The sequence below is a fragment of the Astatotilapia calliptera genome, chromosome 1, assembly GCF_964374335.1.
Source record: "Astatotilapia calliptera chromosome 1, fAstCal68.1, whole genome shotgun sequence".
Classification (NCBI taxonomy): Eukaryota; Metazoa; Chordata; class Actinopteri; order Cichliformes; family Cichlidae; genus Astatotilapia; species Astatotilapia calliptera.
In genome coordinates this window covers 37,553,292-37,580,259 of record NC_137422.1, presented here as the reverse complement: position 1 = coordinate 37,580,259, position 26,968 = coordinate 37,553,292, and the positions used below count along the sequence as shown (strand labels likewise).

General features: G+C 38.8%; 1 protein-coding gene across 2 annotated transcripts in view; it reads right to left on the bottom strand.

The window, feature by feature from the left end:
* Nucleotides 1–26,245, bottom strand: part of LOC113026716 (protein MTSS 2-like) — a 79,866-nt gene extending 53,621 nt beyond the window's left edge. The window contains exons 1-3 of one of the 2 annotated variants that reach the window (XM_026175814.2): nt 25,718–26,245; nt 5,298–5,359; nt 4,477–4,550 (exon numbers count right to left, since the gene is read on the bottom strand). In XM_026175814.2, coding sequence (XP_026031599.1) covers nt 4,477–4,550; nt 5,298–5,359; nt 25,718–25,804 — 223 coding nt within the window. In that variant the 5' untranslated portion in view covers nt 25,805–26,245. The remainder of the gene's footprint in view (nt 1–4,476; nt 4,551–5,297; nt 5,360–25,717) is intronic. The other variant, XM_026175839.2, reaches the window with a different exon arrangement.
* Nucleotides 26,246–26,968: the final 723 nt, after the last annotated feature.

Below are 26,968 nucleotides of genomic sequence, written 5' to 3'. Positions count from 1 at the left end.
AACAAATCTCATACATGATGACAAGTCACAAAAGGCTTTTTTGGGACTTACGATTATCATGACATCCTGTCTCATTTACAGCCACCTCTGTCAGGAAATGAAAGAGGTGGCTGTAATGGCTGTAATAAACGCTATGGAACAAAATATTAAGTTTGCCACACATGATATAAATAGAATATTCCAGCCACAGCCCAGATCTCTTCAAGAACAACAGGTTAAATAAAATAAACAAATATATAATACAAATATTCTACAAGTCGTCAAATTCTCATGTCATGCTGCAAAAAGAAACATGAAATATTATCGCTGTATTTGCATCTTTATATGAGGGTGGTGACAGAAGTGGGCAGATATTATCAGTAAAAGAATTCAAACAAACGGGTGTGAATCTGCATATCAACAATTTTATACAGATTTTATTGACAGTAGAAACTGTTACTGTAGATAATTTCCATCATCTGAAAAATATCTTTATATATTTTCCAGCATTAAAACTTTGAGCCCATGTTACCCACTCAAAGTTTTGAGTTTGCCAGTGAACTAAGAAAAAAAACTACAAAAGCCCACTCTGTAACTTAAACAAAAGCCAAAACAACAAAAGGAATAGGTTTTGCTGGGAAAACCTTCACTTAATCTCTTTGTATAAACACACACACAAACACACTCGCATGTAAAACACAGTTTTCCCTCAGGGGCGCTGCGGAAAGTGAATGTTTGGGCCATAAGACAGGGGTGGAGAGCACATCTGAAAGTGCACTCCCATTCATCCCACACCAGGGAATTCACAAATAATTGTTCACTTCCTACTGCTGGATTTCACCCACTTGTTAAATGTCTTTCTCACACACACACACACACACACACACACACACACACACACACACACACACACACACACACAATGACAAAAACTAAGAAAACTGTTTATCTTACCTAATGTGGCCACTTTTAATTTTGTTAGGAGAAAATAATGAATATAGATGACCCCAGGAGAAAACATAGATCGAGACTGAAAAATTCATTACCTGGCGTTTGTGACTTTTCCCACTTACATATAAAAATAGAGCGTGGCTTTGTTTTAAAGCCACCCTGTTAGCATTTACAGATGCACACATTTCTGTGTTAGTCTTCCTCTCCAAATCCTCATCTAACCCCTAATAAGAAAGAAAATATAGACTATCTACCAAAACACATACTTTTTAGTTATTTGTGTTTATCAGGTATTAACAGCAGACTGTGTCCAGACATATTATTTACTCATAGAGGTTTCAGCTAGATGCTAGTGTGAGCAGACTCTGTAGCACACAGATATCAGATAGCTGATAGCTATCCCCTTCTAGTGTTAGCATGCTAACATTAGCTATACACACTGAACGCAAACGATAGTGGACACTTGATAGTGGATCACCTTGACCGAACTTGATTTTCAACATAAAAAATGTAAAATTAAATAAAAAGTATATAAAAATATCCTCTAATAACACTAGAAATGACTTGTCTGTAAAGGGTTAATCTTGAGAGAAACATACATCAAATATCATGTCAGTACAAATAATAAAATACTTTTGAATAATACATGTCAGCTTCATTAGTTAGATAAGTTGGGGATCCTTCTCTGAGGGGCATGTACAGCAGCAGTGAAGGGTTTGGGGACATTTTGAAACGTCCCTGTTTTTGGAAGAAAGATGAGAATAAATTGATCATTAATCAGAAATCTTTTATGAGGGACTGCGTAGAAAAATGTACAGAGTTGTGTGTTTCAGCGGCACAACGTGTTCCCTGATGGAATATTTAAAGGCTAATTCATCATTAGAAAACTTTTTAAATCGTGCTGACTCAGCAGAAAACCCTTTTGTTAATTAAATAAGGCTGCTGAGTCTCTGAAACATCAGCCTTCAACTACAGGCAGAAACGGCCAGTGAACAACTGTGTGTACAACTCCAGTCACAGAAAAATCAAAAGTAAATTTGATCTGAATAGAAAAAAACCCAGGAACAAATCTTGAGAGTTCCTGGTTTGACATCTCACAAGTCCTCAACTGGAGGCTTCATTAAGCTGTAAATGTAACAGCCGCATTGTGCTGGTCTGGGTAGGGAGTCCTGCACGCTGTCGCATGAAAATTTCAACTTGTTTTCGAAATGAACTGCCACATAAGGCTTTTCTTTCTTCTGTTTCTAAGAACTAAAATAGTTCACGGCAAGTTTCACAAGATGGTGAACGATAACATGAATCATTAGCTGTCAAGACTTTGAGAAATATTCCATGAATAATAGGAGCCTGTTTTTTTTTCACTTGATAACATTTTGCAGCGTTTCAGTTCACTTAAAATTTGTTTGACAGCCATAATGAAAACATTCCCAATCCAGCCTTCCAAATGGGACTGTCAGTACTAGAGCAGAGCACAGGATCATCAGTACCCTTTGGGCTTGATTCATACACACTGTAATAAGTAGCACATTGATATAGCAAGTGGCAGGGAGACAGAGAGCATCATTATTGGTGCCGTCTCCTGCCTGCATCCATTTAACAAATCTATTATAGAACATCACACACTGAGAAAGAGACGCATCTGTATCGCAGTCTGACAAATGGACTCTAACAGGAATGACTCATCAGTATAGAAAGTAGAAAGAGCCTCTGATGAACAGTCTGGATCTTTGTGACAGGACCATTTATGTTATATTTCAGCGTGTGTGTGTGTGTGTGTGTGTGTGTGTGTGTGTGGCACATATAATGAGCTGACAAAGCATGGTGACTTCCTGTCTGGCCTGTAAAAGCAGCATGATCTTCCTGTATCCTCTGCTATAGGAGCCCACCTGGGGCTGCAGACACACACCACATACACTGTCTGGCAGCTGCACCTAATAAGCTACATGGATGGAGAAATTCCCTGTATTACGGTCTCGGTCATCTTCCTCACTTTCCTCAGTGGTACCGTACTATTCACGTGGTTGCCGGTGGGCGATGAATGTTTGTCTGACCTTCTTAGCTCTCATCCCACACTCTCTTAAAACTTGTGCCAAGCTTTAAGCCTACGCACAGAATATCAAGTGTGTCAAGAGTGTCAAGCCAAACACACAAGAAAACAATCCATAGCCCATAAGTCTATAAACTCAGTTGAATTTTTGGCTGAGTACCATGCAGAAAAAAAAAATGTAACAACATTAATCATGGGCATTTTAGGAATTTAAGATGTGAATCAACTTGCTAGAAAGCAACCAAACAGCTGTTTAAAGTTACAATTGTTTGGCACATTACCCACAGGTTTTACCGGCTGTGTATAATGTGCACATTTTTTGTAAGCTCTTCTTAGGAAACATGATCCATGGAATTGTAGCAAAAATGACAATTAGACAAAGTTTAAAGTGCAGTAGTCGCATTGCACACAATTCAAGCTGTTTATTTGCTACATAAAGTGAGAACTTCACTATCATTCTGCACCTCTGTCAGCAACAATCACCCAGTGAGCTTTACAAGCATTTCTCACCCTAAAATAAATTTTTTTGCTACACCTTCCAAAATCATTGGGTACAAAAACAATCTGAGGCTATACTTCTGGAGCTACTTCCTACTTCACACTGAGCTTACTGTTGTGTCATTCATGAATTATGAAGATTTCACACCTATTACATGACCGACTTGATTCATTTGACGCAAAAACAACTTATCACTTTCATTTATAGATATGAGTTTTAGTCATTTTGGTCTGTTTTTCTGCACCCTGCATTTGGCATTACTCACACTTTACTCACTCACCAATCAGCATTAACATGTTGGTTTACTGATGCTGACGCTTGATGCTGGCTTTTATGTGTATTCACCATGACCAATATGAAAATACGGAAAAAATCTTAGTTATTCCTCCGGTACAGTAGTTGGAGTACTGGGGACTGTAACTATTCTGCAGGTTGCTGATGTTCAAACATTACCTCTGTGAGAACTTTCTCAATAACTCAAAAACTCTTACAGTACTTTGACAAGAAAGAATGAAGGACTATTTTTGTGTGTCTCAAAAAGACTCCATGGAATAAAAATAATAATCAATACTTTCCATTTCTTTTCTTTCCCAGCAATAAAATCCTGATGCACGTATTTTTTGTCCCCTGTTGCCTCAGTGTTTAAAAGGTGTTTCCCATTGCATTGGGATGCCTGATAAAATGCATCCTGCTACAAAAATAGATTTGATTGACCTCTCTGAGGTACTTCCATCATGTTTTTGTCTCTGTAAACAGCAGTAAACTTGTTTTGAAGTTTGGGACAAAGTTTACCTCGAGGACACTGGAAACACTTTCATGAGTAAGATGGCTCTTTAGAAGGCTGGTTGATAATATCTCAACAACATAATAATACTCTTGATAGTTCTGCAATGTGGAGGGCATTTCAGAAAAGCAACAACAGAAGACACAGAGCCTACAGTTCTCTAAGCAAGTCGCTGTTTCTTTCTTACAAACCCGCAGACACACGTTGTTATCCTACCTCTGGTGTTGGTAGCCATGTCTGCCACCTTCTGAAAGGCATCAAGGAAGGCCACGGCAGCCAACACAGTGGTTCTATGGACAGAAAAAAAGCATTTTGACAAAACTTCAGCCTGACTTCACATGATATTAGGATATTATGGTATTATGGAATTTATACATAGACTATATTTAAAACTGTATATAAAAATGGAGCTGTACCAACAATACCTGCTGCTGTGTCAGTTTTAAAGCCTTAACTTCCTCAACTCATTTTAAGTGAGGTTTAGATTTAAGTGAAAAGGGTACAAGATTTCTCTAAGGCCTCTCACTAATAAAAACATTTTAACAACTAAAATATCAAATAGATGAACACTTTAATTTCATTCATTGTCATTTCTGATTCATCTTTTGGATGCGACAGTGGGCATGTCTGAAAAAACAGAATGTGAATATTTTGAAGGAAACAGCGTTGCGAACAAAAGCAAGTGGAAAAGTCATGTCTGTGATGTGGGACTCATATACCTTTCCACAGTTTTTGCTAGGACTGTCCTACAAGAAATCTCAGAGTGTGTTAAAACTGTAACACCCAGTTATCCACTCCCATATTAACTGGTTTAATGCCCTATATTAGGCCCACTTTTCAGGCTACTGCATTCTCATATTTAGTCTATGCCTTTAAATGAAGTCTAAAGGCCTAAATACTGAAGGTAAAAAAAAAAATCCCAAATTCTCTCGACTTTAATCTGTCTTGTTTTGAAACTGGCATTAAATATTCTCTTAATATTTTCATAATTCAAAAGCTGTCGACTGTGCAGTGGTGTGTTGTGCAGTGGAGCATACCGGAGTTGGGAATGCAGCTTGGTGGCCTTGGCGCTGAAGTCCTCCCACACAGGATAGGAGCACTGACAACACAAAGAAAGGGATCCACATTAAAATGGAAAAATATCATTTAATGACAAAAGTTTACTGCATATATGTGTTACCAAACCAAAATACACGTGTTAAAAAGGATGCCAGAAGAAAAAAGATACATGAAGTCCCATATGGAAAAGATTTAATATAAATCTTAGTTTGTATCTGTCTTGTGTGAAACTTGTATGAAAAGCATACAAGAGTGAAAACAGATATAAGAGCCCTTGAAAAATTATATAATGAAACTTGTATGTTTTGGATACTTACTAAAACAATATATGAAAGTAATGAGAAAGTGGCCACTTTCATGAGTAATCACATATAAGTTTTTACTATTTCTTTTCCATATGGGGTGGGAAGATAATGATGTAGTAATAATATTCTAACATGAAGAGTTGCTTTTGAAGAATAAAAAAAGTTGTACTTTTGAGACTTTGCATTGCATTTTGCTTATATATGTTTCTGTGCATGCGTGTGTTTAAATTGATACCAATAATGTTCAATATGAATTAAAAATAAACAAATATTCTGATAACAGAAAAGTGTCTTTGTTGTAAATTCACTACAGACTTTTTCATTTCATATGCTTTGATGTCCTTTAGCTCTACATTTTTCAAGTTAAAACCATACAGACACACACACATACGTTTTCATATCTTAGTGAGGACATCTCATTGACATAATGCTTTCGCTGGCTGTTTACCTTAACCCTTGCCATCAAAAATGAATGCCTAATCTGAATCCTAACCCTCAGCCTAAACCTAACCATAACCTAATTGTAACCTTGATACTAAAACTGCATTTTGAGCCTGAAAAATGCCTTCAAACTCGTGCAGACGGCATTTTGTCCCCATAAGTGACTGTTAGGCCCCACAAGTATAGTAGCATGACATTTTTCTGTCCTCACAAAGATATCTAAACATGTACACACACACACACCAATTCCATTCTCTCCTCCATTGGTACTCTGCATCTCCCAATCCCTTTTTCACCCCCGCTTCACCCCGTCCTTCATCATCAACCCCCTCTCCTCCTCATGCAGCCATCTAATCCATCTATCCAACACACAGACACACACAAATGCGCACACACACATATAGAGAAGACTTGACAGCCACTGGCATCAGGCAGCATCAAAGGGTCTGACTAGAACAGCCAAGATCGTTAACACAATTCAAAGCTGAAACGGTGTCTTAATGGATGCTACTCCCCCATCCTCCTAGCACTTCTTAAGACTCGATGATTCCTCTATCACACACCCCCAGCACATATTACATTATACTTGATCCAGGTTAACCTATAACCCTGTTAAATGCTTGCAAATTGTGCGTGCCGGGGGTTGGCGGGTGTATTTATATCAGCATGAGGTCAAAAATGTCTTTACAGGAACAGTGAAATATGAGAAATCTGCCAGTGTAAAATAGAAACTCGAGGAAATGGAGGGTATAATGAAAAAATGAAAGTGAAGGAAAGAAGGAGGAAGTGGATGTTTTTGTGTGTTTCTGGGGGGTGGGGTATCCTGTCGTGATGTCAGCCTGGCACAGACAGTAAGGCCTGTATACTCTTTGATCTGGCCTGTTTGATGTGGCTTAATTTGGTCTGAAATCACAGTACCATTTCCCCTTGGTACTGAAAGCTACTCCCTCTACCCTCTATACACACACACACACACACACACACACACACACACACACACACACACACACACACACACACACACACACAGTAACCCTGCACCCTCCCTTTGCAGGAGCTTAAATAGTGTGGCTGGAAGATAAACCAAAGCGATGCCCCCCTCCTCGCACACACACTCATACATACACACGAGGGGAATCCTTCACTTTATTAGCATATTTGTGCAATTTCAATCCAATAAAAATTTGGTGGTAAGTTACTGTATGAAGACTGAGTAAGGATGCGTGTGATTGCTTTCAGCTTCTTAAAATGCAGGACACACACTGTATGCTGCTGTGAGGTATGAGGTATGATCAGTAGCTTCCAGATTAAATGAAGACTGTCTCTGTGGGATAGTGGCACTGAATATTCAGATGGCAGCATGGAGGCTTTGGGTTTGGTCTCGAGGCCATTCTGTGTGGCATTTACATGTTTTCAGCATTCCTGTGTTGGTTCTCTTTGGGTACTCCAGCTTCTTCCCGCAATCCAAAGACATGCATGCTGTTTTAATTGTTGATTCTAATTTTGCTATGGATTTAAGGTGCATGGAATTAAATGCTATACAAATATATGGCTAAACATGAATCGTAGTCTAAATTGCTTTTTTATACAGTGTGTGAATGTGTGTGTGAATGGGTGGATGACAGGTTGTGTAAAGCGCTTTGGGGTCCTTAGGGACTAGAAAAGCGCTATACAAATACAGGCCATTTACCATTTTTTTATACAAGTACCAGTCCATTTCTATTGGGTGTTCCTGTAAAGTAAACACAAGTTCCTTTTAATATTATATTTGCATACCATAACATTTTACATTATTTATAATGTGTTCAACGGACCTTATGGGCCTTTGAACATTTGTAAACCAAAAGAAAGAAAAAAAAATAGTAATAATAACTGGGAAAAGAGTCGGACTAGCACTGATCATTTTTCCACTGATTTAAAATTCAACTGTTTCATTTGTATTAATTTCCACAAAATATAGCTTGTGCTAGCATCAAACAGCATGGATAGTAAATCTCTTTCTCAGAACAAAAGATCAAAGAAACTGCCACAGAGATTTCATCTTTTATTTTAAAAAAATTAAGAAAAGATTGTTATTTCAAGGTGTAGAGCTTTATATTTGCTGGTTTGTTCTGGGATGTGTCTGCCCTTCCATGTGAAACGTGGGGAGAGCGGGACCCAGACTTTCAGGACCGAGCCAGAAGGCATCAGTGACAAAAGATATGACATTGATTAAGTCAGACACAACAGGCTAAACAGCTAGTCTAGCTAAATAACAAATAAAAACGATTGAATTCATAGAAAGGTATCAGGTGAGCCAACAGCTAAAGTAATCTGGATTTACTGGATACTCAAAAATAGCATCAAGATTTTGCATAATAGGCATCTTTCTTGAAAAAAAGCACACAAAACCATCCATCCATTCGCTTCCGCTTATCCTTTTCAGGGTCAGCCTAACCCAGCTGTCATAGGGCGAGAGGTGGGGTACACCCTGGACAGGTCGCCAGTCTGTGGCAGGGCCAACACACAGGGACAGAAAGCCATTCACACCTAGTGGCAATTTGGATTATCCAATTAACCCACAAGCTGCATGTCTTTGGACAGCGGGAGGAATGCTGTCCAAAGACAGCCGGAGTACCCGGAGGAACCCACACAAACTCCACACAGAAAGACCCCTGATGGTGGAATTGAACTCAGGACCTTTTTGCTGTGCGGCAACAGTGCCAACCACCGTGCCACCGTGCTGCCTGCACACACACAAAACCAGTGATTACACAATTGGTACTTTTCTTTAGTTGACACTTAAAACCTATGAGGCTAAGATTTAAAATATTCTTACAAAAACAGGGTCAGTGACACATGTGTGGACTTTTGCATTTAAGGAGATTAAAATTCCCTGGGCCTGCACAGCTTCTTGCTCGCTAAATATGTCGTTGCGTGTATGTTTGTCTCAACCAGAGAGCTAAAAGACCGCGACCATAACCACTGCTCTCAGATGATTGTGGGACTTGGAACATCACTGTGGCCGAGGGGCAAATACATCAGAGTGTGGGAGACACAGACAGTGGGAGACAGTGAGTGTGCGAAAAAGCTCTGGGATTGTATACTGTTACATCACCACTTCCTGTGTCACAAAAACATCAACAGGGCATGCACGATTACCTCTTGCTCACATACACAGACACAACAGCCATCCATTTATTGTAAACATAGCACCACTAAACTTTATCCCAGCCGTCTTCCTCTCATGTTAGTCAGTTGTTTAAAAATGGGTCAAATTCTAAAGACATTGGATCGGCCATGTATCAGCTGAGCGTGTGCATAATCATGTAATTAGAATGGTTTTGTGTTCCTTTTATAGAATATCATAACAGAAATTTCAAGCTCCACTTCACCTCGACACTTTGTCTTTCTCTCTTCCTTTATAGCCTCCCTTCCTTCCTTTTTCCTTTATTGCTTCTTTTTTTGTGGATGTAGCAAAACCGAATGTGGTTAGACTGCTGAGCTGCTGCCTGGATTTCATGTTCTATCGAGAGTGGACTTGCACTCTAAGCAAAACCATTCATTATAATAGAAACCCTTTGAAAATAGCTTAGTGATAACTAACTAATCACTGTCATACAACAGTTTCTGCATCTGTCTATTTTGCTCATGAAGCTAAACAATCAGTTGTTTTTGGACTTACAGAACAGGATGATGAATGTGACCGCAAAATGTTGAAGCCAAATCACAAAAGTGTAGCTTTCTTTAAATTAATGGTGATTAACGTTCAAAGAACAACTGCATGTTTTTTTAATTGATTGGTTTTATTTTCTTTCCTTTTTCTCCATCCTTAGCAGTTTTGAATAACAAGGTTCATCTGCTTTGAGTTAATTAGTGGTGACAATTAATTAATTAGCGGTATCCCTGTTTCCATGTTATACTGATTGTCATGGAACATCTAGTAGTTATCAGAAAGCACTGTTAGTGGTGGACAGGGTAAGCAGTTGTTTTGGGTGTTTTTCCTTTGTTAAAAAAATCCTTTTTACAGTAAATGTGTGTTGCGAAAGCATATATATAAGTATCCAGTCTGAGCTTCAAAAGTGTATGTTCTTAATACAATACAAATTACAAGAAGTTGGGACACTGTGTAAAATGTAAAAACAAGTTTGCAAACCTCATAAACCAACATTTTATTCACAATAGAACACAGAAAACAAATGTTTTCAGTGTTTCCCAAAAGTGCGTACATGGCCATGTTTACCACAGCATAGCATTCTTTCTTCTTTTAACAACAGTCTGTAGAAATTTGAGTACTGAAGGGACCAGTTGCTGAAGTTTTGGGACAGGAAAGTTGTCCGGTTCTTGTCACATAAAGGGTTGTAGCTGCTCAACAGTCCAAACAAACAACAAAACTAATTTAGGATCATCTGTCAACTTAACCTGCTTAATTTGGACTGCTCAGGAAAGCCAGTGCACCTAGAAAATATCCACGCAGGCATAGGTAGAACATGAAAACACAAAAAAGAAAAGCCTTAGTGGATTGATACTATGAAGTGAAATACTTTTAATTAGCCTGTCCATGGTGAAACCCACTTTTTAACTAGAGCCTAGCCAAGCTGATAGGGCAAGATTCATGGCCGTCGATTGGATTAGTGGAGGAAAATGGATGGAGAGATAATGCCAGTTCTCCTGATCTTTGCAAGGACTCATCACTTTTTGAGTTTCTAAACACAGAGTAAATTGCTGCAATTGAAACAGTGAGTTAGAAGTCAACGTCTGGGGTCATGATCCGAATTTCCCGTCCTTACACGCAGTGCATTCCAGTTCAAATGCATTCTGGCTACTGGAAATACTCAGTTTGGCGACAGTGCTGCCTGGATAGAGCATGCAGGGAGTCAGCTACACTGCACTTACTCATAGTGAAATCACCAAGCATAAAAACTGTTTAATCTTCAATGCAATTAAAGTAGACATTTGCCTTCTTGGACATTTTAAGTTCAGGGCTGTAGAGTTTGAGCTTTATTTTTTTATCATCAATCTGATGATTCCTCCATTGACTTCTTTTTCTTTGCATGCTGGAAAATCACTCAAAAAAAATCCAAGTTAAGTAGGATTTAGACCGTGGTGTCATCTACAGACAAGTTCTAAAAAATGCACGAGACTGACAAGACTTTGCATGAGTCTATACGTTAAATAACTAAAATATCAAAATGGTGAGCTGTATTTATTTAAAAAACAAACAAACAAACAAACAGAATAATATCATCCTTGTGGACAACTGTGGGCACTACACACACATGCTACTACTTTTTATTCCACTTGGAGAATGTATATCTTCAGAGAGCCTTATGAACACTCTCTGATGACAATATTTATGTTACTTGGACTCTAGTGGACCCTTGTATGCTTGGGGATGTTGAAAGTACAACTCCTGCTGCAGAAAAAGACATTTGTGGCCAGCTACAGAAGTTCCTACAAAACAAACATATTGGTAATTCAGTATGATCAGGATACATTAAGAAGGCCATTTGGTTTGAATTTCATTAATGTGGACAAGAACAATAAGTGACATGAACCCATAGAATGATTATATGATTCTCAGGTGTACATTTGATGGATACAGTTTCCTGTTTATTTTTTTTAGCTGAATTAAAACTTACTTTTTGATAGTTGTGCAAATATCAAAAGGTAGACAAACTGTGCTTTAATCTTTCAGCAATATATATATTTCTTTTCACTCTTTTTTTTCTAGTAATCCTTCATTTAATCCAGTTCTGATTCTAGACTCTGGGGTACTATCAACAGTCCTCTGGCCTAGTTCTCATAGCACCAGTCCATCCAGTCTGCCCAGCATTCTATTGAGAGCTCCACTCCACCACTCCACTATAGTGGACGGGAAGCTTACTGTCTCCTCTCATTCTTTTGTTCCCTTTGTCTCCCCCACAGCAAGACAAAAAAACAGAGGAAATCCAGCAAGAGAGACGGAGGGAGAAAGGGAACGGGTGGAGGCAGGCAGAGAGGGATGTAAGGATTAGCATGAGTTTTTTTTTTTTTTTTTGGTCGTATCACTGAGCCAGTTCACACTTTAAAAGAGAAATGCAAGAATCAAACAATAGAAGCTAATTTCACAGTGCTCCATATGCATAATCATCTGCTTTCATAACGAGGATCAAACTCACTATTATCAAGGTTGGGGATGGATGTATAACCCACAGAAAGAGTGTTATATATCATATCTCTTCCAGAAAGAATGGTGATGTGTTTAGTCTCCTTTTAGTCAACAGTACCAGTGCATTAACTGGGATTTAGTTACATAGGTAAAGCTTCACGTTCCTGCTCAGTGTGGCTAGATAGAGTTTAGTGGCCAGTGAATTCAATTATGTTACATTACAGTCTTTTCCAATTTGGGCCTTTCTAATATATTAATTTTACCAGCAAATTAGACCTTGTATATTCCTGTAAAACTACAATATTTTCCTGTTTCATTATTTTAACTCACAGAGATTTGGTTTATTGTATCATCAATAAAATATCAGTCACTCTTTGAATTTGATGGTGGCTGACTTTGCTTTTTAGAATTTAAATTTTCATGTTGAGAAGATTACTCCTCTGGTTATGATGATGTCCCGCTCAGTCTAGACTGCACCTGAGTACAAAGTGGCTCAGAATTAGCTCCCAAGTCTGAAGTTTGGGAATGAAGCTGGAGAGTAACAAAAGTACTGAGACAATAGAATCAATTAAATGGTTGATCTACCGTCACCTAAGACCACGAGGTGTGGGCACTGACTAAAAGAATAAGATACCAGACATCATGACAAAGCGTTCTCCAAACAATTGTTAGAGGAAATACTCAGTGACGAGAAGTAAGTAGACTCCAGAGTAGAGCTGCTGCTAGGGTTTTCTCAGATACCAATGAGCGCTAAAAACAATCAGATTACGTACTCATTTGCAACAGTATCAATATCCTTCAGTCAACACACAACTTCACGCCACACCACTGCAGACAGACACAACCGCTAGTTGATGTTCAAAATGCTGAACAGTCTTTATAAGGAATTTCAAGGGTTCAGTCAAGTAAAGTAAAAAGTAAAGTAAATTAATGGCTGCCTAAATGAATAAATACTTAGCGTAAATCAATGGTTGCTTTTGTGCAACCATTTAATTATTTAATTATTTTATTTTTATTTAAATGTTGCGTTAAATTACTGGTTAGTTTGTATGGGACATAACAAAGTTAGCTTGTTGTGAATTGAATGTGAATTTATTTTATTTTTATTCGTGCACAGTGGCTGCGGTTCCTTATGGCCAGTCTGGGTTTACATCAGTGAAGTAAACTCATTTAGATTTAAGATGATGATGCTTAGATTAATTCACTCAACGTATCAACAGTACTGTCTAGTATAAAGACCTCATACTGTTAGTGTATGAAATGGAAATCAGCCATGATGGCTCGTGAAACTGTTGACATCTTGTTGAATTCACTAGACTGCAGTCTTGGGGTTCTTCCACATGCCAGATTCCACTTTAACCCCTGACTGTACTCATTTTACTGTTCATGTGTGGAGGCCTTCACAGCTGCACATCCATTAGAATTAGAATTAAGATTGGAATCATATTTTTATTCTCGTGTACTAATATTATTTTATTAATATAGTAATATAGTACAAGGTTCAGTTACCTTTGCATGGTGGAATGGTGGAATTTTCCTTCAACAAGCTACTTTCTTACTCTTTCTTACTTTCTTACTCGACTGAAAAAAACATACTTACTACTTAGTACTTAAAGTATTTTTTAACACAAGTATCTGTACTTCTATTTAAGTACAGAATGTCTGTACTTTTTCCACCTCTGCCTATGAAGTGCATTTGCACTGGACATATGCATTTTGTGGTTTCAGTTAGAGAAGCTAGTAGTTGAACTAAAAATCGATAAACTAAACAGGGGAAAATGTCACGTATGTAATATCAGTTTTAAACATTCTGAATAAACCGGTACTACGCACATCCTCCACCACATCACCTGGCAGTTGGTTTTGGAGAAAAAAGAATCAGCGCAGCAATGATGAAGCTGCCTCACTGCATAATTGATGAAGTGCAGCAGCTAATTCCAATCTAAACACAGTGATGAAGGAAAGAGGAAACCATCTGTGTGTTGTTGTGTCACTCTGCTGTTAGGCCAGAGATCACAGACTCCCTACGAGTGAAACATCTGGGATGTCTGCATCATACACTGCACTGATGAATGTCATGTAATATGCCAAACAGGGGTAGATATGAACATACACACATAATCAATCAAGTGTATCATAATAGGAATGAAAGCCGAGAATCAAAGAATATTAGCATTATTACAATAGGATACAGCTAAAAATATTTAACCGGTGCTTTAGCAGGATCATGACATTACACTATTTCAGGACCGTTACATGGTATTATTTGTGACTACAGATAAATCTTTTTCCTTTAACTGACTAACATCCACCAAATCACTAGAAAGCCATCGCTGGTTCAGCATTGAGTGTCAGTTTAGCAATGTCCAACCCTCAGTACAGAATTTCCACCTACATGAAGCAACCCAACAGGAAACACAAAAAAATTAATTTCAAATTTAAGATATTATGCTAAATTTCTACACACGTGTCTCTTTATTATGGGACTGAGTAACATTGATATCATCATAATAAGTTGAGCAAGAGGTTTCCGTTTGGACGTCCAAATACCTGCCAGTGTTTTATGACCATACAGACACTTCCCTGGGGAATTTACATTAAAATGCATCAACTGTGCATTCGAAGAAGTATCACATCAATGACTGTTTTCAGTTGTGAGTGTCAAGTAATCAAGGTTTAGCCCTAGACAGCAGAGATGCTGCACTACACAAAAATACCACTATAGAAAACACTCAACTGACCTCATTTAGTAGTAAATCATTGTAACTGTGAGAAGTAAGAAAAGTTTAGCTGGTAAGATGCTGAAACCCAAAGTTTAGATTTACTAGTTGAGATTGTTGAGACTTGCCAATGTGCCCTTATCTGTGTTCAGTCTGTGTCAGTATCTATTGAAGTGTCATCAAGTGCTCTAACAATAATCTACAGAAGAAGACAGGGTTCAGTTCAGTTCAATTCCATTTATTTATATAGCCCAATATCACAACGAGAGCTTGCTTGAGGTGCTTTATATTGTAAGCTAGACGTTACAATAATATAGAGAAACACCGACAAATAGATGAGAGCCTATGAGCAAGGATTCTGGCAAACGTGGGAAGGAAAAACTCCCCTTTAACAGGAAGAAATCTCCAGCGGAACCAGGCTCAGTTGTGACTGGTTAGGGTGGGGATTGGAAATTTACGGTCAAATTGGAAATTTAGATTTGCACTAATTAACAAGTATAATAGCAAAAACTACTCCGAGCGTAGCAGCAATTGCACCAGCACCTATATGCTATATGCAAACATATACTTCAGATCATGATGTTGTCTGACTGCATTTATTTGATGTGTCACCTGTCCTATTTTCCATCTTGCTTGTTCAGAACATCTGCTGTTGGCACTTGTCAAGGACAGCAGCTCCATATTTTGAAAGGTGGTAATCTAAAAGTGAAGTGACGTTTTACATTGATGACACTGATTAATATATATTTCTGCTGCTAGTTATGGTAGCAACACTATAATGACTTAAAATGACAAAATCAGTTTTTTAAAAATAAAAATAACAGTATATACTAATCTATATGACATACAAAGTGGAGCTGGGGTGGTTGATGCAGTTAAGCAGAGGAGGTTATGGGAAAGAGTCCAGCAAGTCAGAACCACACGTCCATTAATTTGGGAAAAAGTCCAATCAAAGAAAGAGAAAATCATCAGCTAGCCAGTAAACAAGAAAACTGACTTATGATGTGGATTTCAGCCTTAATTTCCAGGCCAAGTAATGATTCACACACACTTTAAGCATAAATATTCAGTCCTGAATCATAAAAGGCACACAGAGATGCACACATTTTACACCCTGCACAGTGATAAAAGATGAGACTGAGGTGCATTATCATTCACTGGATGGCATGTTCACAAGGAGCCATCAATCATCCAAACTCGTGGCTTTTTTTCCCTTTTCCTTTACTGGGCTGAAGGTTATTATTTTCTGCACTGCTCCGCTCTTGTCAAAGGGTTGTCACTGGATGCTGAAGGTGTGCCCATCAGGCTTCTAAGACTAAGTGCAGCTGTTATCGTCACTCCCCTCATGTACAGAGATGAGAGGTGGAACTTGATTGTAATGCCTCATAATATTATGTATTACCACTGTATCACATGGCAGTATCAATGGTTAATTATATTAGTGGGCCATATTGCCACTGTGTGGAGATCAAAATAGAGCAAAATACAAAACTGCACTTAAATGTTCTTAAAAGTTAAGGACTGGCTGACCTTCACATATTAAAGAAATTATGACTTCAGTTTCCTTTTACTTAGTTGAGCTATTCTTGTTTTAATGCATTACTGTAATACTATTGCAGTTCAATATTGCTAATGCTATATATCAGCTGATGATACGAAACACAATAGATTCTACCAATTAACTGTTTTCAAGAAATACCACATATGTCTTGTTGTGAAAGGACCCTGAATTTAATAGTGGAGGAAGATGGATGGATGGATGGGTGGATGGAAAACCTACCTTGGAATATTATCCCAAGTGACAACCTCAGGCTAGCTAAGATGTGAATAGAGTGAAGCTGTGCAAAGCCAACCCCTTTTCATCCTACGGCATAGATAGCAGGGATGTCACCGGGACACACAGTTATGGTACCATTCGATAGCTGCCACACCTGCTAACATTAAATGCTTATGCTAAAGTCTTGGCACTGTATCAGCAGTAGCCTTGAAAAATATGATTTAACATTTTGATCTTCCACTATATCAATGTTTTAAAATGTATTTTCAATATAGGAGTTTATTTTTGTTTTGATGATCATTTTGTTTAGCTGTTGAGCTGGGTAATGAGCATCGTGTAATTCTTCAGGTATTTAGAGCCTTCGACCAGATTTCTGGTGTTGTGACATCCCACATACAAAGTCTGCATAAAGAGGTTTCAGATAGTGGCACGTGCTTGCAGGTTTGTCAGCAGGAGTTCCTGACTGATGTCCCTGATTCGTTTCTATCTTCCACTTGCTGGTTAAGTTTAGGCACTAAAAATGTTCAGGTTTAGAAAAAGATTGCAGTTGCCGTTAAAATCTATCCGTTCATAACAGTAACCCTTCATATTAAAAAATGATGAGAGCAACTGTGAGTGTGAAAGCCCCTGCTCACTAATGCCCTTCACACTAATGCCGGTATAAATCAAATGCTTGTCAAATACATGTGATTATGAAATGAAATGATGACATATAGAGCATGAAGAAAACTTTCTTTTTGAAATGAACAGGAGAATATTGATTTGCCATGTTCATTGTTATTCTCTGTGTCAGCCTCTGGCCTGTTCATAATGATCAGCGTGTTTTACAGTAAACAGCTGAGTTGTGATGAAAAGGTTTTGACAGGCCTGACAAAGGGTTCACTGAGTGAAGCTGTCTTGGCGGGCTCCCAAGTAGCCTCCACGCCTCCCAAGACCAGTCCTCCCCATTCATCTCTACCGACTCTAATGAGCCTCGGGGCCCTAACGACCTCTGAGATTTTAACAAGCTCTAACGAGGGAGATGCTCCTTTGCGTGTCCTATTGGAATATTGGCATCTTGTACATAAGTATATGATGGACTGTAAGTTTTTTTTTCTTGTTTTCATTCTTTGTTATTTTTAATGAAAGAAACACAAAGCCTCGCTCTCAACTTTTGCTTCTTCTTGCGACTTTAAAAATCTGATTCTCTCTAAAGTACATATTTTAGGAATATCAAAGTCAATACATTCTAAAACTGCAGCTTTAGTAAGAGTACAGTCATTTCATTTTATTGGATATAGCAAAAAGTATATAGTAAATTCCTAGCCAACTCTTAAAAATTTAATAGATGCCCCTGAAAAGTTACTACAACTGATATTGCTGGTGCCTCTCAGCTTCAGTGTTGATGGAATTTGACAAATTCAAAGCAGTTGCTCTGAACACCATTAAGATTCAGTATTAAAGTCCAAAGTTATTAACTTTAGATGCAATTAGGATTGGAATTATGCTCTCTGTTTTTAAACAGTGCTCTTACTATTACTGTTATTAGCAGAAACCTGAACTGTGTCAGTTAGCAATAATAACCAATCTCAACTGCCAGATGAGGACAATGAAAGAAAAAAAAAAAATCAAAATTTCCATTAATCAACCAAGTTTGTCATAAACTCTTCAAGTGAGGCATAATATTTCATCAAAAAGCAAGACTTACAGCCAAAAAGGTTCAGTGTAAACAAAGTTCCAACTGAAAACAGAAATCCAAAAACACAAGGAACAAACAGGAATCAATAAAGATAAACAGAGGGAGCCAGGGAATGAAAAGATGAAAAGAACAACATATAGCAGTAAAAAAGCAAACATGAACCTTGAAAAAAGGCAACATTACATGTACACAGAGGGCAGAAGGCAACCATGCAGGTGGTGGGGCAAACTAAGGTGTGGCAAACAACAGAAACAGTACGCAGGGAAAAGAGAAAATACTAAAGAGAGAGAGAAGAAAACATACTACTAATAATAACAATAATAATAATAATAATAATAATAATAATAATAATAATAATAATAATAATAATAATAATGATAATGATATTTTATTTGTATAGAACTTTTCAAAACCATTGTTATAAAATCATTCCAGAGGAAAAAAGAAAAGAAAATTTTAAATCAATGTGAAAATGTGAATAAGATACAATGTGATTTACATTTTTGTGAATAACTTAAATTGAACATAAAACTCATAAACACTGAGGGAAGTAAAACTATTATAAAAATAAAAATAAACACATGAACCATAACCAGAATTGCCAAACTGAAACTCAGCATAAGAATGTTAACATAATGAAAACAGGAATTAAACACTCAATATCACAGCAAAGTGAAGAACAGGAAGAACAGAAAAACTAGTATCACGACAAAGTATCTATTTGTATCTATTTGCCTTAATTCTGCTAAACTTACTGAGCTTGGATAGATTACAGAAATACAGCAATCCTTCTAATAAATCATTCGATTTGCATTTCATGTATTTCCATAAAGAAAGTAGATTTGCAAGTTATGTGAATTCACTTCTGGAGTATCCAGCAGTATCCCTCCAGAACTGACAACAAAAAAAAAGGTTTAGCCTGTTTGTTCCAGGACAGAACTGCTAATTGTGCAAGTTAACAGACTTATTAGTGTTGCAGGTCTGTCATTAAGACATGGGATAACCCATATGTCATACTGATGCCCATTGTCAAAAGATCTGTGAGAAATTCACTGAAAGGCAATACAATCAAACATAACATCAAACATCTGCAGCATGAGCTAACATGCTGGTGCTGATGTCTGTGCTGCAAAAAGCTCATTGGTGTGAGTAGCAGAGGCTGCATGGACATACACGAGCTACGTGGAGAAATCTGCCTGTCGATTTTCCTCCATCTTTGGGTTGAACCCGGGCCTCTGTTCTAAACAACAGGCCTTGCATTCGGAAGTGTCCTGGACCACATGGACACAAGCGCACCACAGACTGGACTAATGATTTGCTTCCACAGAGCGTCTTCAGTTCTGTGGCATGGCCAAGGGTCATGGGGCATAATTGTCACCAGCTTTTAAAGGGATGGACAACAATGAACTGTCTCTGTGAGGCTACTGACCAGTTTACTTCCACTTCTGCTGGTTTGGTGGGGTTGTTGTTTTTCCTGCTCAACACGTTAATGAGGACTCAGGCAAGCACTATGTCCATTTAACACTCTCAATTCATCTGGTATTTTTAGGATTCTCTTTAAACAGAAAAAAAAACAGGACATAAACACTGATTGAGGCAGACTGTGACATACAACAAAGGTCCCCTGTTTGAATCAAACGAGGGTCTTTGTAGGCATATGGTGTCTTAACCACTTATCCTCTGATACAACCCAGCAGCAACATTTTAATGGCAGTAATAGCTCTTTCTCCTTTTTCAATTCCTTTGTGGAAATTAACTTGCCATTCAGAGTCACTGTAAAGCCAGCATTTAGGATAAGTGAAGCTATAGGGCAGTCATTTACATGAAAGCACTGCTGCCACACATGCAAGTGGATCATAAATGACTTGCATCATAACTTTGTATTTTTGATGTGCATCCCATAATGCCAACAACGTCGTCGCAGGCAATACATGAAGACTCAACTGCATTTTTGCATTTGCAAATATTCAGTGTGCTATACTTGCTAAGATTATTAGAACATTATTATTAGCTGAAGAAACACTTGTTTGAAACATCACATAAATGTGTTACATAGATGACTCTTGGAATAAATGCCCGGATTGCCAGCAAGGTCTTTCCAGCAGTGGGGGAAAGGAAAAAAAAACTATTTAATGAAACCAATTTTAACTGGGGAAAAAAAATCACAAAAGCACAACACAGGATTTTTAAAGTCTGATAAAAAGGAGAAAAAATGTTAAGAACTGAACATGCACGACACAGCGCAGTATCCAGATACCAGAAATACAGCAAGTTTGACAATAAAATTATATTCTCCTTTACTCTATCCTCCCGCCACTGTCAAGAAAACATTATCCACTGGCTGATTTAATCAGATGACCATGAACATGACGTCTTCATCTCATCAGATTGACCCTCTGTAACCTGTGTGAACAATTCACTTGAAAATGGCGAGACATGGCCCTCAAGGGATATACATTTGCTGACAACTACACAATGCCCTTAAACACACACACACACACACACACACACACACACACACACACACACACACACACACACACACACACACACACAGAGATATGCACAGAATTAGCTGTATGAGTATATGGGAACGTTTCCCATGTATATTTCTTGTACACAGTAATAAGAACATTATTACTTTGTGGCTGTTTTATTATTATGAGCTACTTTGCAACTCCCACTGTGCACCATTATTAATTTACAGTTATCCTCAATAATTCTACATCAGATCAAAGGCAGCTTACATATACGATGCACATACAGATTGCACATGTGCACATGCATGAGGGGTGACTGCCTCGGGTGGAGAACCTGCTGAGTACTGGAAGAGGAAGGGCGAAGCAAGAGGAGAAAGAGGAAGATGATGGAAATGAGGAAGAAAAAGTGCTTTCTAAACTGCGTGAATCCACTCTGCTGACGCTGGCAAACAGTGAACGCTGGGGTTGAATCTTGCAAACCGAAAACCATCAATGACACCTAAGGGCACTGGCTTATAGATCCACTTGCAGAAAACAAAATTATACAAAAAACGTGAACTGGCAGGACACAGCATCTTGAGAGAGTGCACAAACTTTGGGGAGAAGCCCTGACCAAACATTCTCTCATCTGATGTACTAACCTTGAAACCTTGTGAGGCAGTATAGTATACTGATCAACCCTGATATCACACGTAAATCCAGATGTCCAAGTGTTTTAGATTTGTAGATATAAATAAGTTATCAACTCATTTTTTATCAACTCAACAGAAATCTCAATAGCTAAATATCCCATAAATACATAAAAATATATCTAGGAGCTTGACATTTACCACCTCAGTGTTTCTTAAACATAAGCACTAACTTTTGTTTCAGTTTTTATTTTTCATTCATGCAAAACAACAATGACACTTGTAGTTGATATACTGATGCACAAACTCCTAATTCACATTTTGAGGTTTCAGTCTCTGTTCACAGCTACCCGTGGTCCATTCCTGAGCCTGTTGTTTTTCTACCAGCTGGCTTACTGGCAAGGTCGCTGTCATAACATTCAGCCTCAGATTCCCTTGTCTGTCTTGGACTGTAGCTGGCAGTGATAATCCTTGTTCTGCTCAGGAGATTTGCTGAGAGCCACTCAGAAATCCTCTACCTGCTCTAGGTTGCTCCAAGCTCACTGAGCCCAAAGAGCAGAGCAAGGACTACCATGTGTCATGTGCAGTTGGAATCCATTAGTGGGATAATATATATAAGGTGTTTCAGATCAATTTAAAGCCAACAAGGAAACCAATAAAAAAGAATAACCAATAAAATAGAATGAAATGTTACCCTAATACCAGTTTAAAAAGATGAGTCTTAAGCTGCTTTTTGAAGATCACAGATCATAGACGGGAGAGAAGTGAATTCTAGAGTGATTGCAAATGTCACCTTCAGTTTTTTGTCTAAATTTGGGGATGGATAACGATCCCTGATCAGAAGACCTGAAAGGCCTGCTGGTGACATATGGCTGCAAATGTTTGTTAATATAATGCTTAACTGTGCAGAGACCTAATGTGAACATTCGAAGTCTGATAGGGAGCCAGTGCAATAAAATCAGCCAACCCAGTATCACAGCAAAAGACCTGCTGTTCCATTGTGTAGTTGCCATGGTTTGCCTCTTCTAGGCATGAAATGCATTGATCAGCAAGCGTGTGACATGACCATTTTTGGACGATCTGGTGCAGACCATTACCTGTAGCTGTAGGCGATCCATGGAGCACAGTGTCAGGTTTAAACCACCACGACACCAACAGTAAAAACACTGACCTCGCTGGGAGTTTCTAAACAATGAGTGACATCAGGGTGGGTGTGCACATCGTTCATATACAGTTTATGTATGCAATTTACAGTTACTTTCACTTCATCTTCTAATTGTTTTCATAATTCATGAGTAGTTGTGAGAATACTTGAATGATGAATTTAGTCTTAGTCTTCTTCTAAATTAAAAGATAAGGATCTAAAAATCAAACAGACTGCTATGTCAGTATGGCTTCTAATTTGCACTACATTTGCATTTTAATTAACACCATTTATAGAAGCCTGGAGTTGTACAGCTTTGTAACATTTTAGAATACTATGGATGAAAGGGTAGACTACATCGAATTTATACAAATCCTTTGGATCAAAGTGCACATGTTCATGGATGCAGATGGGATGGTGAATATTCTTAAATATTTGACAGTGTGTGTACAGGAATCAGCACATTTTTCTTTTAAATGTGCTTTATTTCATTTTAAAGAATATGATGTCTAAAACATAACGATCAGTTTTATTGTAGCTCACAAATGACTGTACATTATTATATAATTATGTATCCAAGTCTTTTACTAATTCAAATCTAATCTAAATATGAATCGTGGATGTTTGTGGTACTATGCACAAATCATGTACTGGCATTTTAAAAATGCTTCCTCAGAAGTGTGTATTTTGTCGCACAAGTCATGCATCAATTTAATCACCAAAGCTGTCAAAACCAGCTTGTTTCCAAGAAAAACTATTAATTTGTTACATTTGACAAACGGCTTCTTTCTTGGTGAGCTATGAACACTGATTAAAGACAGAGTTTCCTGTAGAATCAAAAAGAGTTTGAGGGCTGATGACTCAATGATTCTTATCCCTTCACTAATGTTCATTCAATGCCTGGTTGAGGAATTCATACAAACTATATGAGGTCAGGAGTGCTTTAGCCCAATTTCTAGTGACCCACATTTTTCTGAGTTAGGCGGTTAACATCCACGGGAGATGCATTAGAAAATAAATGAATAATAAATGAAACACTGATGCACTGAGAAGCCTATTCTTTGAGCAATGATTAACCCATCTCAATGTGTACTGTACACATATGTTTGAGCATGAGCTCTTAAGAGAAAAAATGACAAATCCTTGGTAAAGACACATGAAAATACTGATTTATGATCACCACTGAATATGTATCCAATTACAACACTCTAAGTAGACATTCCTCAACCATTACCAACGTATACATACATACTGTTGCTACTGCTAACTTCTAATCATACGTCACACAAAGCTAAATATTTTCATTACTGCCATGTGTAAATTTCAGTCACTGGATCTACAATCACTGTAAACAGATCTCTGCACATGCTTATTGCTGAGTGTAAATACGAGACATGATTTATGGTGGTACTCTCGCTGTAGTCTGCTCTTAGTCTGAGTCATATTGACCAGTCTCCATGTTAAAAGCAAAATAAAAAAAGAGGATTGCATTTGCTGCAAGTGCAACTGCAATATGAATTTCACTTTTAAAAAGTGATATCTAGGTATTCTAGTCCCTTCTCAATCTTCTTGGCATCAATCACTTTTAGATGTGCACACTACAAACAGAAAATTCTACTCTTTCTGCTGCTTTATCATTAAACACTATTAATAGTAAATCACAGGAATGCTCCTTTTTTATTGTCCATAATGTTCTAGTCACTATTGACTGGATTTTGCCAGTCATGTCATTTCTCCATGCACCTGTATTATTTGAATTACATTAAATAGAACTGATCCATTGGAAGTACTCTCTGATCGTGGGTTGATATTGATATCCGGGATCATATCCCCTTCTGTCACTTCGACATGTCTCACCCACAACAGAAAGTCAATAATTTATGCTTACAACACAATGAATGTGCTGCATTGGCTGTGACCTCTAGCATGTGAAGCCATACAGATAGCAATGAAATGTGCAACAGAAAAACCTTTACGTATTTTACATTCACGCATGTAAACTGGTTTTTAGTGGAACATACAGAGAAGGGTGCGTGTCATTAGGTGACAGGCAGACAGAAAAGCATGCAGAGCTGCATGGGCGTCTGACAAGCAGGCATACACCCGAGACTGCATCTCCAACCATTTCATCCAAAGCATCTTACAGCAGCACCGGTGCACATTCAGCTTGGGTGGGTACCGAACCACTCCACGGTTGCTGCAGAATCACTGACTGACAGGCAGGCCGCGGTATGGGCAGACAGACACGCGGACAGAGGGGGTAGGTATCTGCGCGGCTTCTCGTGCTTTTGTGTTTTCTCGCTGGATCAGCCTGACAGAAAATCAATGACGCTGCACTCTCACGGAGACGCAGAGTAACCAGAAAAGCAAGGACGACGGAGGCTTAACATGCAACAGTCGAGCGCGCACCTATTCTTACACAGTCGCTGCAGGTCTTAGGTTGAGGACAGCCTGGTGAAGATTCAGGCGTGTGCATGTGAGGGAATGTGTCAGTCACGACAGGGGTACACATCTGATTATATTTGCCAATTATACATGCCACTCCACGGAGCCGTTGAGATGAATGGAGTCCCAGGCTAATATGGGCACTTCCACAGGGCTTTGATATAAGACCCAGCTGGTCTTCACATTTAGCACAAATTGATTGCAAAATTATCCATATGCATAAACCTGATCAGACTGAGAGAAAACAGCGGTGATCGTGCCTGGTTGTTGTGGTTGGACTGAGATTTGAGGATTGCATTTAAAAAATAAAATAAATGAAAATAAAATAAAAGAATGGATTGACGTTTGCATGCGCAGCCAATATTCCGGGCGTGAGGAAGGCGGTGGGGGTCGGATCGCACCAATAACCCACCGGGCCGCCGCATCACTGTCAGTAAAAGGCTGCCATCATCCATTCATTCACCTCATTGTTAAATAGAAGACAAATCAGCATTAGCTTTCAAGGAGAGGCGTGTGTTCAGGTATTTTAACCGTGTAGCCCATCTGAGAGCACCAGCTGGGAATAGGCTGCAGGACACCGCTATTTTCAGAGAGGGAGCACATGTGTTTAACCGTGGCAACAAATTCTTATAAATAAACTTTCATTTACCTTCATGTCGTTGACAATCGCCTGGAACAGACCACCGAGGGCCCCGCATTCCTTCTCCACCGTCTCCATGTTTGCCAAATCCACCATTCGCCGGAATTTTTAGAAGCGCGCACCAATTGCGCGCTACCAACACCCAGCAGGGAAAAATATACAAAAAAATTATTTCCACAAAATCACGACCGGTCTCTGAAAACCGGGAGACCGACAATAACGGGAGGGATGCAGGAAGAACGGGAGGAGGAGGAGGGGTGGGAAAAAAAAGAACGATGCCGAAACAAACGGCTTCGTTGCGGTCTCTTCCAGGAGAAGGTAAGATTGGGTTTGAGAGAGGAAAGACACACAATCTCTCTCTCTCTCTCTCTCTCTCTCTCTCTTTCTCTCTCTCTCTTGCGCTCTCTCACTCCCTCCCACTCAGGCGGTGAGATGGTACCGGGGCGACCACGCTCATCTTGGCGCAGCCAGCGCAACGCGGGGACGCATGTGAACGCAGCGGAGAAGCACAGGGATGTGGTGTGTCAGAGCCTGTGTCTGTGCGTTCGTGCATGCATGTGCTCGTAGGTAAAATAATGACAGGCTGTGATTGGTGCACAGGCGGTGGGCTCAGCGGTGCAGGGAGAGCAGCCAGTAATACGATCCGTGCGAGCGAGTCACAAAAAGGGGAGGCTGGACAATCCTGGACGGTGTGTCACATGGCCGCACGCAGGCACATATACATGCATGTAGACACACACACACACACTACAGCATGGGGCTTACTGTCAGATAGAGTTAGATACTAGCAGAGTGTGTGTATGTGTGTAGGAATGCGTACTGACCACCTGATTTATGTTTAAACCACTAACCATTCAGTGACATGTATGAGTGGTTATTTTTGACATTGTGGCTATTTCTGAAATTCCACCTGCTACCCTCTTGTGACATGAGTTCACTGGTGTACCCAGGAGGCAAAACATCTTCAGGTCCAACACACTTCATTTTCCATACCAGTTACTCAGAGTAATAAATAAATACATAAATAAGTAATTAAAAATAAAAGTTGACACTGTTTTATTTTGATCCTTAAGAAGAAGCAGTTATTTAGATACCATGCCATGGTTTACAGTTTACGGTACAAAAATATCTTTATGGATAGGTTTCCCCTCTCATAACAGCTGTTTGGAAACTGTTAGAGGTTACAGTTCGTGGTGTGTCCTCTCTGTCTGGAAGGTGTGCTGGCACGGGCACATGTAGATGACTGGTAGAAAACACCTG